Source organism: Hypanus sabinus, chromosome 14, assembly GCF_030144855.1.
Source record: "Hypanus sabinus isolate sHypSab1 chromosome 14, sHypSab1.hap1, whole genome shotgun sequence".
Taxonomy (NCBI): Eukaryota; Metazoa; Chordata; class Chondrichthyes; order Myliobatiformes; family Dasyatidae; genus Hypanus; species Hypanus sabinus.
In genome coordinates, this window is record NC_082719.1 from 69,665,757 (window position 1) to 69,678,160 (window position 12,404).

A 12,404-nucleotide genomic window follows, 5' to 3' on the forward strand; every position below is an offset into this window, starting at 1 on the left:
TATTGACTGGAAGAAGGAACCAGGAGTGAGTGTCCATCATACCATGTCCTGGAGACTGAGGCCGAGCGTCAGGCCTCAGATCGCCTTTATACAGGGGCCTGTGGGAGGAGCCACAGGAGCAGTCAGCAGGAGGCGTGTCCAGACAGGCACATAGTTCACCACACAAACCTTCACATTCATTAGTGGTTTGGGGGTGGGGAACACTGAAAATAAACCACTTCCCTCCAAGTTCATCATAAATTCAGTAACTTTGGTGTTATCACAGAAGAAACAACGATGAATCCTTCACTGTACAATCCACTTGTTTTGTTAATTGTCATCTTCCTAGCTCCAGCGTGTAAGTAGCAAAATAAGGAATACTTAAATACTTTCCATTCAGGAAAGCATTTATTTTAATTATATTTAATTTATGATGCACATTATAATAATGGTTTATGGTAAGTACTGTACATTTACTGTTTTAGCCTCATTAATATTTCTCTTCTATATATGCCAATAGATGTCTGCTTTGTTGTTTTTCCTTGTAATTTTATTTCTAATTTGGAGAGGACAACTATATAAAATGTGGTTACAAAATTTCAATGAGCAACATGTCAAGCAGCATCTACGGAGGGAAGGAAATTGTAGAAGTGTCGGCTTATTGTTTGTCCAGCCTGTGGCATCTGCTGTTTCTTGTGTCTCCTTGCACTACTATCAATTTTTCCTGGAAATCTACTTCATAATATTTAATTTTTAACTAAGTATTATTATCTTTAGGATTAATGAGAAGCTGTGGAAATTAATTCTTGTGGGTTGAATTCTGAGTGGTGGCCATGGGCACTCGCATGGGCCCAAGCTATGCCTGCCTCTTTGTCATCTATGAAGAACAGTCTATGTGTGAAGCCTTCCCAGGTTGTACCCCCCAACTTTTCCTCTGCTACATTGATGACTGCATTGGCGCTACCTCATGCACCATTAGTACGCTTGTCAATTTTATCAATTTGCCACTAACTTCCACTTTTCCCCTAAATTCACTTGACACCTCCCTCTACTTTCTTGATCCCTCTGACCCCAGACTGTCAGCTGTCATCTTTTACAAATCTACTGATTTCCATGGTTATCTCGACTATACCTCTTCCCAATTTATCTCCTGTTAAATGCTATTCCCTTTTCTCAGTATTTTTGTCTTCTGTAGGGACATGAATGAAGCCACCGGAGAAAGTACTGGTAGATACAAAGCAGCTTCTTTATTCGACAAAACAAGTCACAGCAGGCATGATATGGAGATGCTTCCGGTCGAAAGGTCTCCAGGCTCAAAATAGGGCTCGATATTTTATGTGCTAAACATCAAAGAACAACTCCATGTTTACAACAGATAGACAATACTTTCTTTGAGACTACGCACAAACTTCACACCTCCTGATTGGCAGCCACATCAGACATCAAAATGAACTTTAATCAGCATTGTCTGGTCTGGGATTCACAGCTTTTTTAGCAACCCATTGTTCTGAGCTGCACTCCAAATTAAATCCACAATACATATTCAGATGTGAAGACTGGTAGCCAAAGTCATTTTTGCTAAACCCAGAAATCGCTCTAGCATACCCTTGTCTTGATCCTCCTGGACAAAAATAAATTTGCACCAACCTAAAGGAGGATCTACTCAAATAGGGCAGAAAAATGCCCTGCTCAGAACTCCACCCATCCCACACCCCAAGCAAAAACATTCCCTTTCCCGGGGCACCAGCAAGTACATCACAGGCCCGCTCGTCAATGTACAGGAAGGAGTTGGTGTGTCTCTATTTGAATGAATGCTGAAAGGGTCTATTCATTCCCCATTCGGGCTGGGGGTGTCTGTCTTCAGAAGCCATGTGCAGTCCTTCTCAATCTGCCATGCTATCGAAGTTGTGGAACCTGCGGTCTCTGTTAACTTAAATCCCTCCCCATCTATTTTTTGTCAATATCTTTTCTATTCTATGTTATTCAGCTCAGCAACCAGCCTTCATTACAGAGTACCAGGCTTTAGATGTTTCAAAAAGAACAGAGAGAGAGGCAAAAGAGGAGGGGGCATGGAATTGCTAATTAGAGATGGTGTCACAGCTGCAGAAAAAGAGGAAGTCATGGAGGGATTGTCCGCTGATTCATTGTGGGTGGAGGTCAGGAACAAGAAAGGGGCAATAACCTTACTGGATGTTTTTCTCGACCTCCCAGTAGTAACAGGGATATTGAGGAGCAGATAGGGAGGCAGATTATGTAATGGTGCAATAGCAATAGGTTTGTTGTGATGCAAGATTTTAACTTTCCTAATATTGATTGGCATCTCCTTAGCGCAAAGAGTTTAGATGGGGTAGAGTTTGTTAGGTGTGTTCAGGAAGGTTTCCTGACGCAATAGGTAGATAAGCCTACAAGAGGAGAAGCTGTACTTAATCTGGTATTGGGAAATGAATCTGGTACGGTGTCAGATCTCTTGGCGGGAGAGCATTTTGGAGATAATGACCATAACTCTACCTCCTTCACCATACTGCTGGAGAGGGATCGGAGCAGACAATTTGGGAAAACATTTAATTGGGGTGGGGGGAATATGATGCTATTAGGTAGGAACTTGGGAGAATAAACTGGGAGCAGATATTCTCAGGGAAATACACAGCAGAAATGTGGCAAATGTTCAGTGGTTCTGCATAGGTATGTTGCATTGAGGCAGGGAAAGGATGGTAGGGTTAAAGAACCACGATGTACAAAGTATGTAGAAAATCTAGTTAAGAAGAAAAGAAAAGCTTACGGGAATTTCAAGAAACTAGGTACTGTTAGAGCTCTAGAAAATTACAAGGAACGAGCTTAAGAATGGAATTAGGAGGGCCAGAAGAGGCCATGAGAAGGCCGTGGTCAGTTTTAAGGAAAACCCCAAGGCCTTCTACAAGTATGTGAAGAGCAGGAGGATGAGCTGTGTGAGAATAGGACCAATCAGATGTGATAGTGGAAATGTGTGCATGGAGTTGGAGGAAGTAGCACAAGTTCCTAATAAGTACTTTGCTTCAGTATTCACCAGGAAAAAAACCTTGGCAATTGTGGGGATGATTTACAGCGGGTTGAAATGCTTGAGCATATAGACATTAAGGAAGAGGATGTGCTGGAGCTTTTGAAAAGCATTAAGTTAGATTGGAAAGCGAGGACGGAGTTTGCTGAGCTTCTTGTGATGATCATTGCATCATCAATAGGGATGGGAGAAGTACAGGAGGGGTGGAGAGTTGCAAATGTTGTTCCCTTGTTCAAGAAAGGGAGTATAGATAACCCAGGAAATTATAGACCAGTGAGTCTGACTTCAGTGGTGGGCAAATTGTTGGAAAAGATCCCGAGAGGCAGGATTTATGAGCATTTGGAGAGACATAATCTGATTAGGGATAGTCAGCATGGCTTTGTCAAAGGCAGGTCAAGCCTTATGAGCCTGATTGAATTTTTTGAGGAAGTTGGAAAAAAAAATTGATGAATGTAGAGCAGTGGATGTAGTGTATATGGATTTCAGTAAGGCATTTGATAAGGTTCTCCATGCAAGGCTCATTCAGAAAGTAAGGAGACACAGGATCCAAGGAGACCTTGCTTTGTGGATCTAGAATTAGCTTGCACACAGAAGGCAAAGGGTGGTTGTAGATGGTTCATGTTCTGCATGGAGGTCGGTGACCAGTGGTGTTTTGCAGGGAGCTGTTCTGGGACCCCTCCTCTTTGTGATTTTTATAAATCACCTGGATGAAGAAGAAGGGTGGGTTAGTAAGTTTTCTGATGACACAAATGGTTGTGGGTGTTGTGGATATTCTGGAGGGTTTTCAGAGTTACTCCGGGACATCAACAGGATGCAGAACTGGGCTGAGAAGTGGCAGATGGACTTCAAACCAGATAAGTGTGAAGTGATTCATTTTGGTAGGTCCAATTTGAAGACAGAATGGTAAGACTCTTGGCAGTGTGGAGGATCTGAGAGAACTTGAGGTCCATGCCCATATGACACTCAAAGCTGCTGCACAGTTTGACAGTGTTGTTAAGAAGGTGTAGGTTGTGTTGGCCTTTATCAACCATGGAATTGAGATCAATAGCCGTAAAGTAATGTGTCTTCTGCCTTTGCATTTCCTGTGAGTGTGTTTCCATCAACTGTGCTCAGGTCTGGTGTGGTCGGCTGATGTTCATCTCTTAGGATCTCTGTACATTTGAGCAACAGGAAGGTGGTTTAACCACAGTCCTGTGTTTCCAGTGGCTGCCTCGCCGAGTCTGCACACAGACACAAGTGTTACGTGTTAAAACTACCGTCTGTGGTCTCATCCACCCCTAACAGTTGGCATATTTCCTTCATCACTCTCCCTGTGAAATGTGCTCCCTGATCCGAGTCCAGCTGGACTGGGGTTCCCCACCTTGGGAGGATTTCCTGAACTGGAATCCATGCGGTAGAATCCATCCTTGTTGGGAAAGCCACTACCCACCGGGTGAAGTGATCGGGAATTACTAGACTGTAGCTATTCCCCCTGCTTTTGGGTCAGGGTCCCAAGAAGTCAATCTGGATGTTTCCCCAGGGTCCCTTTGGCTGTGACTGATTTGCCAGCTGTAGATTTATGCCCTTACCAGAGTTATGCTGGGCACATTTGAACCAATGGTGGCAGAAGTTCTCAACAGCCCGCCCATCCCTGGCCACCACCAGTCCTGCCACAGGGTCGTAATCATGCTCTGCCTTCCCTGATGCATCACCCCATTATATAATTCCAGTCGTATCTCCCTAACACATGGTAGTACCACGAATCCTTCCTCCCCGTGCGCCCAGCTCCTCTCTGGTCCCTCCTTTTGCACCCTTTCTCCTCCATGTCTCCTTCCCTTCTGCCTCCACCTCTTTATAGAATTTGACTGAACCGGCTTATGTCATTTCTTCCTGCAGGTTTGCAGTTTCAATTGGCTGTTGTTCCTTCTTCTCAGTGATGTCTGCCCACTCGATTGCTTTCTGCTCCTGACTCTCCCCTTTCTGGTCAGCTTTCACTTTGACGACTGCCACCCCTGCTGGCAGACTCACTGCTTCCAGCGGTTTTTGTATTAGGTGCCCGTGCCGAATACCCAGCCTTCTGCTATCTGTGACTGCTCTCTGCCTCCCCCCGTCTTCAGGAGCTCTATGGGGTATGGGGTGTGTGTAGTCTGAGTTGTCCCACACTACAACTGGTTCATTTACTTGCTCTGACCACGCGGAGCAGTCTGAAGCTCCTAGGCAGCAGGGAAGTCTTTCTGCAACGGGTGTCTGTTTGAATAATAGGCCTCTGGCCTTCTTGTATCCCCATGGACCTGCAGCACAACTGTGTCGAAGTGCCCTCCCTCGTTGCTGCAGTACAGGGGAAAGGGGCGAGCCACATCGGGTAATACTCGCTCAGGTGCAGAGACCAGGGCTTTCCTGATATCTGTAAAAGCCCTTTTCTCATCTGGCTCCCAACTCACTTCCTCCAGAGGGGGCTTCCCTCCTTTAATCAAGGCCTAGATCAGGTGCTGTAGTGCTGAGATCCCTAGAATGAAATTACGACAGTAATTAAATAGACCCGTTACTTTCCTCTCTCCCTTAATGTTTACTGGGCGAGGCAAGAGTCTGTTTGCTGAGTCTCTGTCATCTGACCCTGGGAAATGGTGTAGCCTAGTTAGTGTATGGCTTGCTATCTGAGTCTTTTGTGAACTGATTTTAAACCCCCGTTGTCTTGCAGTATCTTTAGGGGCTATTGCCCCTAAACGACCTGCTTCATCTTCCAAAGCAATTAGTAGATCATCTGCATATTGTCTAAGCTGGTCGATCTGTACGACATTAGATAGAGCTTTTCCAAAGTCTGTGGCACAACCTTATGAAAAATGGCTGGGCTATTGTGGAAGCCCTGGTGGAGTCTGGTTCATGTATACTGCTGCCCACCCAGGGTGAAGGCAAATCCTTCTTGGGACTCATGTGCTCAGGGGCGCACCCAAACTCCATTAGCGATATCCAGGACTGAAAAAACCTTTACGTTCTGGAGAAAGGCCGTTTTGGATTGTTGCAGGTCTTGCCACAATGGGATGCAATCTCACCGTGGTTTTTTAAAGGGCAGGATCGTCTTTTGTTAATGGTTATGTTCCATCGGGTTGCTTAACTGGCCATATAAGCGAGTTAGTAGTTGCCGCAATCTCGCTGCTGTGTTTGTTCCGTCACTATATTCTGAACAGCGGTGTGCCAGTTTTATAGGGTACTGCTCATGGGGATTATACAAGCCCCCCTCTATATTAACTGGGTTTATCTTTACTCGACCACAATCTTGAATGTGTCTAGCCCATACTTCTGGGAACAGCTGATAAAGTAACCCATAGAAACAATCCTGGCTCCAGTCTCTGATGATTGGGGCAACTGTGACTATGCAAGCCAGGCTGTGTATTCTATTGGTTGTACACAATCACTGCCCCTGACATAGAAACATAGAAAACCTACAGCACAAAACAGGCCCTTCAACCCACAAAGCTGTGCCGAATATTTCCTTACCTTAGAAATTATCTCGGGTTACCTATAACCCTGTATTTTTCTGTGCTCCATGTACCTGTCCAGGAGTCTCTTATAAGATCCTATCACACTCGCCTCCACCACTGCCGCCAGCAGCCTATTCCATGCACTCACCACTCTCTGCGTAAAAAACATAACCCTGACATCTCCTTTGTATCTACTTCGAAGCACCTTAAAACTGCGCCCTCTCATGCTAGCCATTCCAGCCCTGGGAGAAAGCCTCTGATTATCCACATGATCAATGCCTCTTATCATCTTATACACCTCTATCAGGTCACCTTTCAGCCTCCATCGCTCCAAGAAGAAAAAGTCAAGTTCACTCAACCTGTTCTCATAAGGCATGCTCCCCAAACCAGGCAACATCCTTGTAAATCTCCTCTGCACCCTTTCTATGGCTTCTACATCCTTCCTGTAGTGAGGCGACTAGAACTGAGCACAGTACTCCAAGTGGGGTCTGACCAGCGCCCTATATAGCTACAACATTACCTCTCGTCTCCTAAACTTAATCCCACATTTGATGAAGGACAATGCACCATATGCTTTCTTAACCACAGAGTCAACCTGCGCAGCAGTTTTAAGTGTCCTATGGACTCGGACCCCAAGATCCCTCTGATCCTTCACACTGCCAAGAATCTTACCATTAATGCCATCATATTTGACCTACCGAAATGTGCCACCTCACACTACTCTGGGTTGAACTCCATCTGCCACTTCTCAGCCCAGTTTTGCGTCCTATCAATGTCCCGCTGTAACTTCTGACAGCCCTCCACACTATCCACAACACCCCCAACATTTGTGTAATCAGCAAATTTACTAAGCCATCCCTTCACTTCTTCATCTAGGTCTTTTATAAAAATCACGAAGAGCATGGTCCCAGAACAGAACCCTGAGGCACACCACTAGTGACCGACCTCTATGATGAATATGACTTGTCTACAACCACTCTTTGCCTTCTGTGGGCAAGCCACTTCTGGATCCACAAAGCAATGTCCCCTTGGATCCCATGCCTTTACGTTCTCATTAAACCTTGCATGGGGTATCTTATCAAATGCCTTGCTGAAATCCATATACACTACATCTACTGCTCTACCTTCATCAATGTCTTTAGTCACATCCTCAAAAAATTCAATCAGGCTCGTAAGGCATGACCTGCCTTTCACAAAGCCCTGCTGACTGTTCCTAATCATATTATGCCTCTCCAAATGTTCATAAGTCCTTTCTCTCAGCATCTTCTCCATCAACTTACCATCCACTGAAGTAAGACTCACTGGTCTATAATTTCCTGGGCTATATCTACTCAGTTTCTTGAATAATGGACAACATCCGTAACCCTCCAATTCTCTGGAATATCTCCCATTCCCATTGATGATGCAAAGATCATTGCCAGAGGCTCAGCAGTAGCGTGGGGTACTTCTCATCCACTCCTGGTCACCTTTCCAACTTGATGTATTCCAAAAGCTCCAGCACATCCTCTTTCTTAATATTTTCATGCTCAAGCTTTTCAGTCCACTGTAAGGCATCCCTACAATCACCATGATCCTTTTCCGTAGTGAATTCTGAAGCAAAGTACTCATTAAGTACCTCTGCTATCTCCTCTGGTTTCATACGCACTTTTCCACTATCACTCTTGATTCGTCCTATTCTCTCACACCTTATCCTCTTGCTCTTCACATACTTGTAGAATGCCTTAGGGTTTTCCTTAATCCTGTCTGCCAAGGTTGTCTCATGGCCCCTTCTGGCTCTCCTAATTTCTTTCTTGAGCTCCTTCCTGCTAGCCTTATAATCGTATAGATCTCTGCCATTACCTAGTTTTTTTAACCTTTCATAAGCCCTTCTTTTCTTCTTGACTAGACTTACAACAGCCTTTGTATACCATGGTTCCTGTATCCTACCATCCTTTTCTTGTCTCATTGGAACATACTTATGCAGAACTCCACGCAAATATCCCCTGAACATTTGCCACATTTCTTCCGTATATTTCTCTGAAAACATCTGTTCCCAATTTATGCTTCCAAGTTCCTGCCTGATAGCCTCATATTTCCCATTACTCCAATTAAATGCTTTCGTAACTTGTCTGTTCCTGTCCCTCTCCAATGCTATGGTAAAGGAGATAGAATTATGATCACTATCTCCAAAATGCTCTCCCACTGAGAGACCTGGCACCTGACCAGGTTCATTTCCCAATATCAGAACAAGTACAGCTTTTCCTCTTTTAGGCTTATTTACATATTGTGTCAAGAAACCTTCTTCAACATACCTAACAAACTCCACCCCATCTCAATCAATATTTGAGAAATTAAAATCTCTCACCATGACAACCCTGTTATTATTATACCTTTCCAGAATCTGTCTCCCTATCTGCCTCTCGGTGTCCCTGTTACTATTGGGTGGTCTATAAAAAAACAGCCGGTATATTTATTGACCCCTTCCTGTTCCTAAGTTCTACCCACAGAGACTCCATAGACAATCCCTCCATGTCTTCCTCCTTTTCGCAGCCATGACACTATCTCTGATCAACAGTGCCATGCCCCCACCTCTTTTGCCTCCCTCTCTGTCCTTTCTGAAACATCTAAAGCTTGACAGTTGAAGTAACCATTCCTGCCCCTGAGTCTCTGTAATGACCACAACATCATTGCTCCAAGTACTGATCCATACTCCAAGCTCATCCGTTTTGTTCATAATACTCCTCGCATTAAAATAGACACATCTCAAACCATTCGTCTGAGCGTGTACCTTCTCTGTCACCTGCCCATCCTCCCTTTTGCACCGTCTCCAAGCTTTCCCTATTTGTGAGCCAACCTCCCTTTCCTCCATCACCTCAGTTCAGTTCCCACCCCCCAACAATTCTAGTTTAAATTCTCCCCAATAACCTTAGCAAACCTCCCCACCAGGATATTGGTCCCCCCTGGATTAAAGTGCAACCCATCCTTTTTGTACAGGTTACACCTGCCCCAAAAGAGGTCCCAATGATCCAGAAAACTGAATTCCTGCCCCCTGCTCCAATCCCTCAGCCACGCATTTATCCTCTACCTCACTCTATTCCTATACTCACTGTCTTATTACTTCTCCCTTTCCCGAGCCTATGAATGCCTCTGCTTCCCTTAGGGTATCTATTCCAAGGATGGTGCCCTCATTATTTGGAGATACCTAGAAATACACTGGAAACTGCACTCCCCTGGTTTCAAGTATCTGCCACTCGCTTCTTTCTGCCTTCACTGTTTTCCCACCTCCACCCCTAATATAAATAGCCTGTCCAGTTGTTGGCAAGGATAGGTCAGTTATTGATATCAATGCTCCTGGGTCCACAAAGATATCGCATTTCTGGCCCCCCGAACAATGCAGTTGTGAACATCTGTGGGTCACCAGCGCAGGAGGCGGGGGCCATCGCCGCATCTTTTACTGACCCTGGCGGCGTCTTCACCGTTCTAGGATCTGATCGACGGTCAGTTTGGTCAGACTGGGTGTTGATGGGGTGAGAGATTGTGTGTCTACTGTGATGTTCACCTGTTTTTCTTTCCTCTTTTTTGGACACTGCCTTCAACCATGTATGTCCGTATCAGTCACATCTGTAGCATATGAACTCCTTTACCCTCCCACATCTACTCGAACAGTTCCATTCTCCGTGAGCTGGTCACCGGTAAACAGAACACATCACAGTAGCTGCATCTACTACAGCCGCTTCACAATTTCTCTTGCACATTCTTCGGTCTATCTCACAGGCCCACAAAACTATCACAGAGTGGGTCGACCCCACTGTTATCCCAAAATCTAAACCTTCCTGGTGGGCTGAGCTCAGGTCTTCCATCAGCCTTTTTAGGAAGACTGGGTTGTCTCTCCCTGGATTATCCAACCCTGAATATTCCTCATACACTCAGTATTTACGTTCTGCATAATCCATGGCTGAGTCATCAGCTCACAGCCATTATTGTTCCCCGGTTATTTCCACCTCCCCCAGTCACTGCCTCACTTCCCCTTTAAAAGAGCAATATCTTTCTTCATTGTTTGGAGTTCCCAGTAGTTGCCCATGGACCATCCCGCACCCCCTGGGCCAGACGGTTCCACGTATTTCTTGGGCACTTCGCTTTTACCAACATGTGTGTGTCTTTAGTGTGAACCTCCCCCTGAAATATCTCCACAATAATTCCCACACTATGCGAAATAGAAATGACGGGTACCAGCTGAACAGCACTTCCTTAAAACCGCAGAGTATGTACTCCGCAATCTGCCACTTTTGAGTACCTGAACTCATGACGTCTGCTGTATTCCTTTCCATCACACTCGCAAAATGTCTACACTAAAATGCAAGCTCGACAAACGAATGAGTTTCCACGTCCCCACTCTGGCGTCGTGAAACGTCGGTAACCAATCTTCACAACCGGTGGCTTCATCTCACCAAACTAACACGCAAAGTTTTGTCTCTCTACATAAACAAACATGCACACACACACCACATTTATACCTACCAGTTCAGCTCTCTATGTTCATGATTTCTCACATTCCCCGTGTACCACCGACCTGAACAGATCCAAGAGTAAGTGTTATTTCTTAAAATACTCACCCAGTCAGACCGCTAAAATCACTGGCCACACGATGGGTCATCCCACTCCTGACGCCAAATGTTGTTGTGTGAATGAAATCGCTGGAGAAAATTACTGGTAGATACAAAGCAGCTTCCTTATTCGACAAAACAAGGTGCAGCAGGCATCATTCGGAGACGCTTTTGGTCGAAAGATCTCCAGGCCCAACATGGGGCTCAATATTTTATGTGCTCAACATCAAAGGACAACTCTAAATTTACAATGTATGGACAATACTTTCTTTGAAACTACACACAAACTTCACACCTCCCGATTTGCACGCACACCACAGACATCTGATTTTAATGAAATTTTATCAACATTGTCTAGTCTGGGATTCATGACTTTTATGAACCCATTGTTCAGAGATGCTCTCCAAATTAAATCAACAATACATATTCAGATACGAACACTTGTAACCAAAGTCATTTGTTAAATGTAAATTGCTAATCCCCAAATTCCCTCTAACACCTTCGACACATCTATTCCTGGGATGCGGTTTTGGGTTTCTCTCCCTCTACTATTGATGCTTCCCTCACCCGAATCTCCTCCATTTCCTGTACATCTACACTCACCCCATCTTCCCTCTGCCATAATAGTGATAGAATTCCTCTTGTCCTTGCCTACTCGCCTACTCGCCCATCAGCCTCTGCATCCAACACATTATCCTCCGCAATGTACCCCATCTGTAAAGGAAACCTACCACTAATCATATCTTTACCTCCCACCACCCCCCGCTTTCTACAGCGATCGATCCAGTGCCATATTGGGCTGAGTCCATTACTCTCTGCACCTTCTTACACTCTTGTACAATCGAATTGCTGTGCAAGGCCATGGTACAACTACTCTAGGGTTATCCCTGTCAAGGGTAATTAGAGATGGCTAATAATTGCTGGCATTGTCAGTGATGTTCACAAACTGTGTGTGAATAAACATGCACGTGAAATAAAATGTCAGTATCTTCTATATATTGCAGATCCCGGAGCTAAAATTATTGGAGGTCATGAAGTCAAACTGCATTCAAGACCTTATATGGTATCTCTCCAACAACTTAGCGGGAACAGTAAATATGTTCACTACTGCGGAGGTGCTTTGATCAGACCAAACTGGGTACTAACTGCAGCACACTGTGAAATGTAAGCTATGTGGTTTATGAATAAAAAAATATTTTGTGATTAACATACAAGTGCTTAGCTTTCATAAAATAATTCCATTTACACTGGTGTCACATCCTCATTAGTATATAATTCTCATTAATTAATAATCCTCATCCTCATTTAATAACATAAATGCCATGTTATTGGCATTTATTTTTGTTAGCA

General features: G+C 44.6%; 1 protein-coding gene across 2 annotated transcripts in view; it reads left to right on the forward strand.

The window, feature by feature from the left end:
* The first annotated feature begins 254 nt into the window (after window positions 1-254).
* The window catches only part of LOC132404857 (granzyme K-like), a 141,422-nt gene continuing 129,272 nt past the window's right edge, over window positions 255-12,404 (forward strand). For both annotated transcript variants that reach the window (XM_059989418.1, XM_059989417.1), the window contains exons 1-2: window positions 255-337; window positions 12,059-12,218. In XM_059989418.1, coding sequence (XP_059845401.1) covers window positions 277-337; window positions 12,059-12,218 — 221 coding nt within the window. In that variant the 5' untranslated portion in view covers window positions 255-276. The remainder of the gene's footprint in view (window positions 338-12,058; window positions 12,219-12,404) is intronic.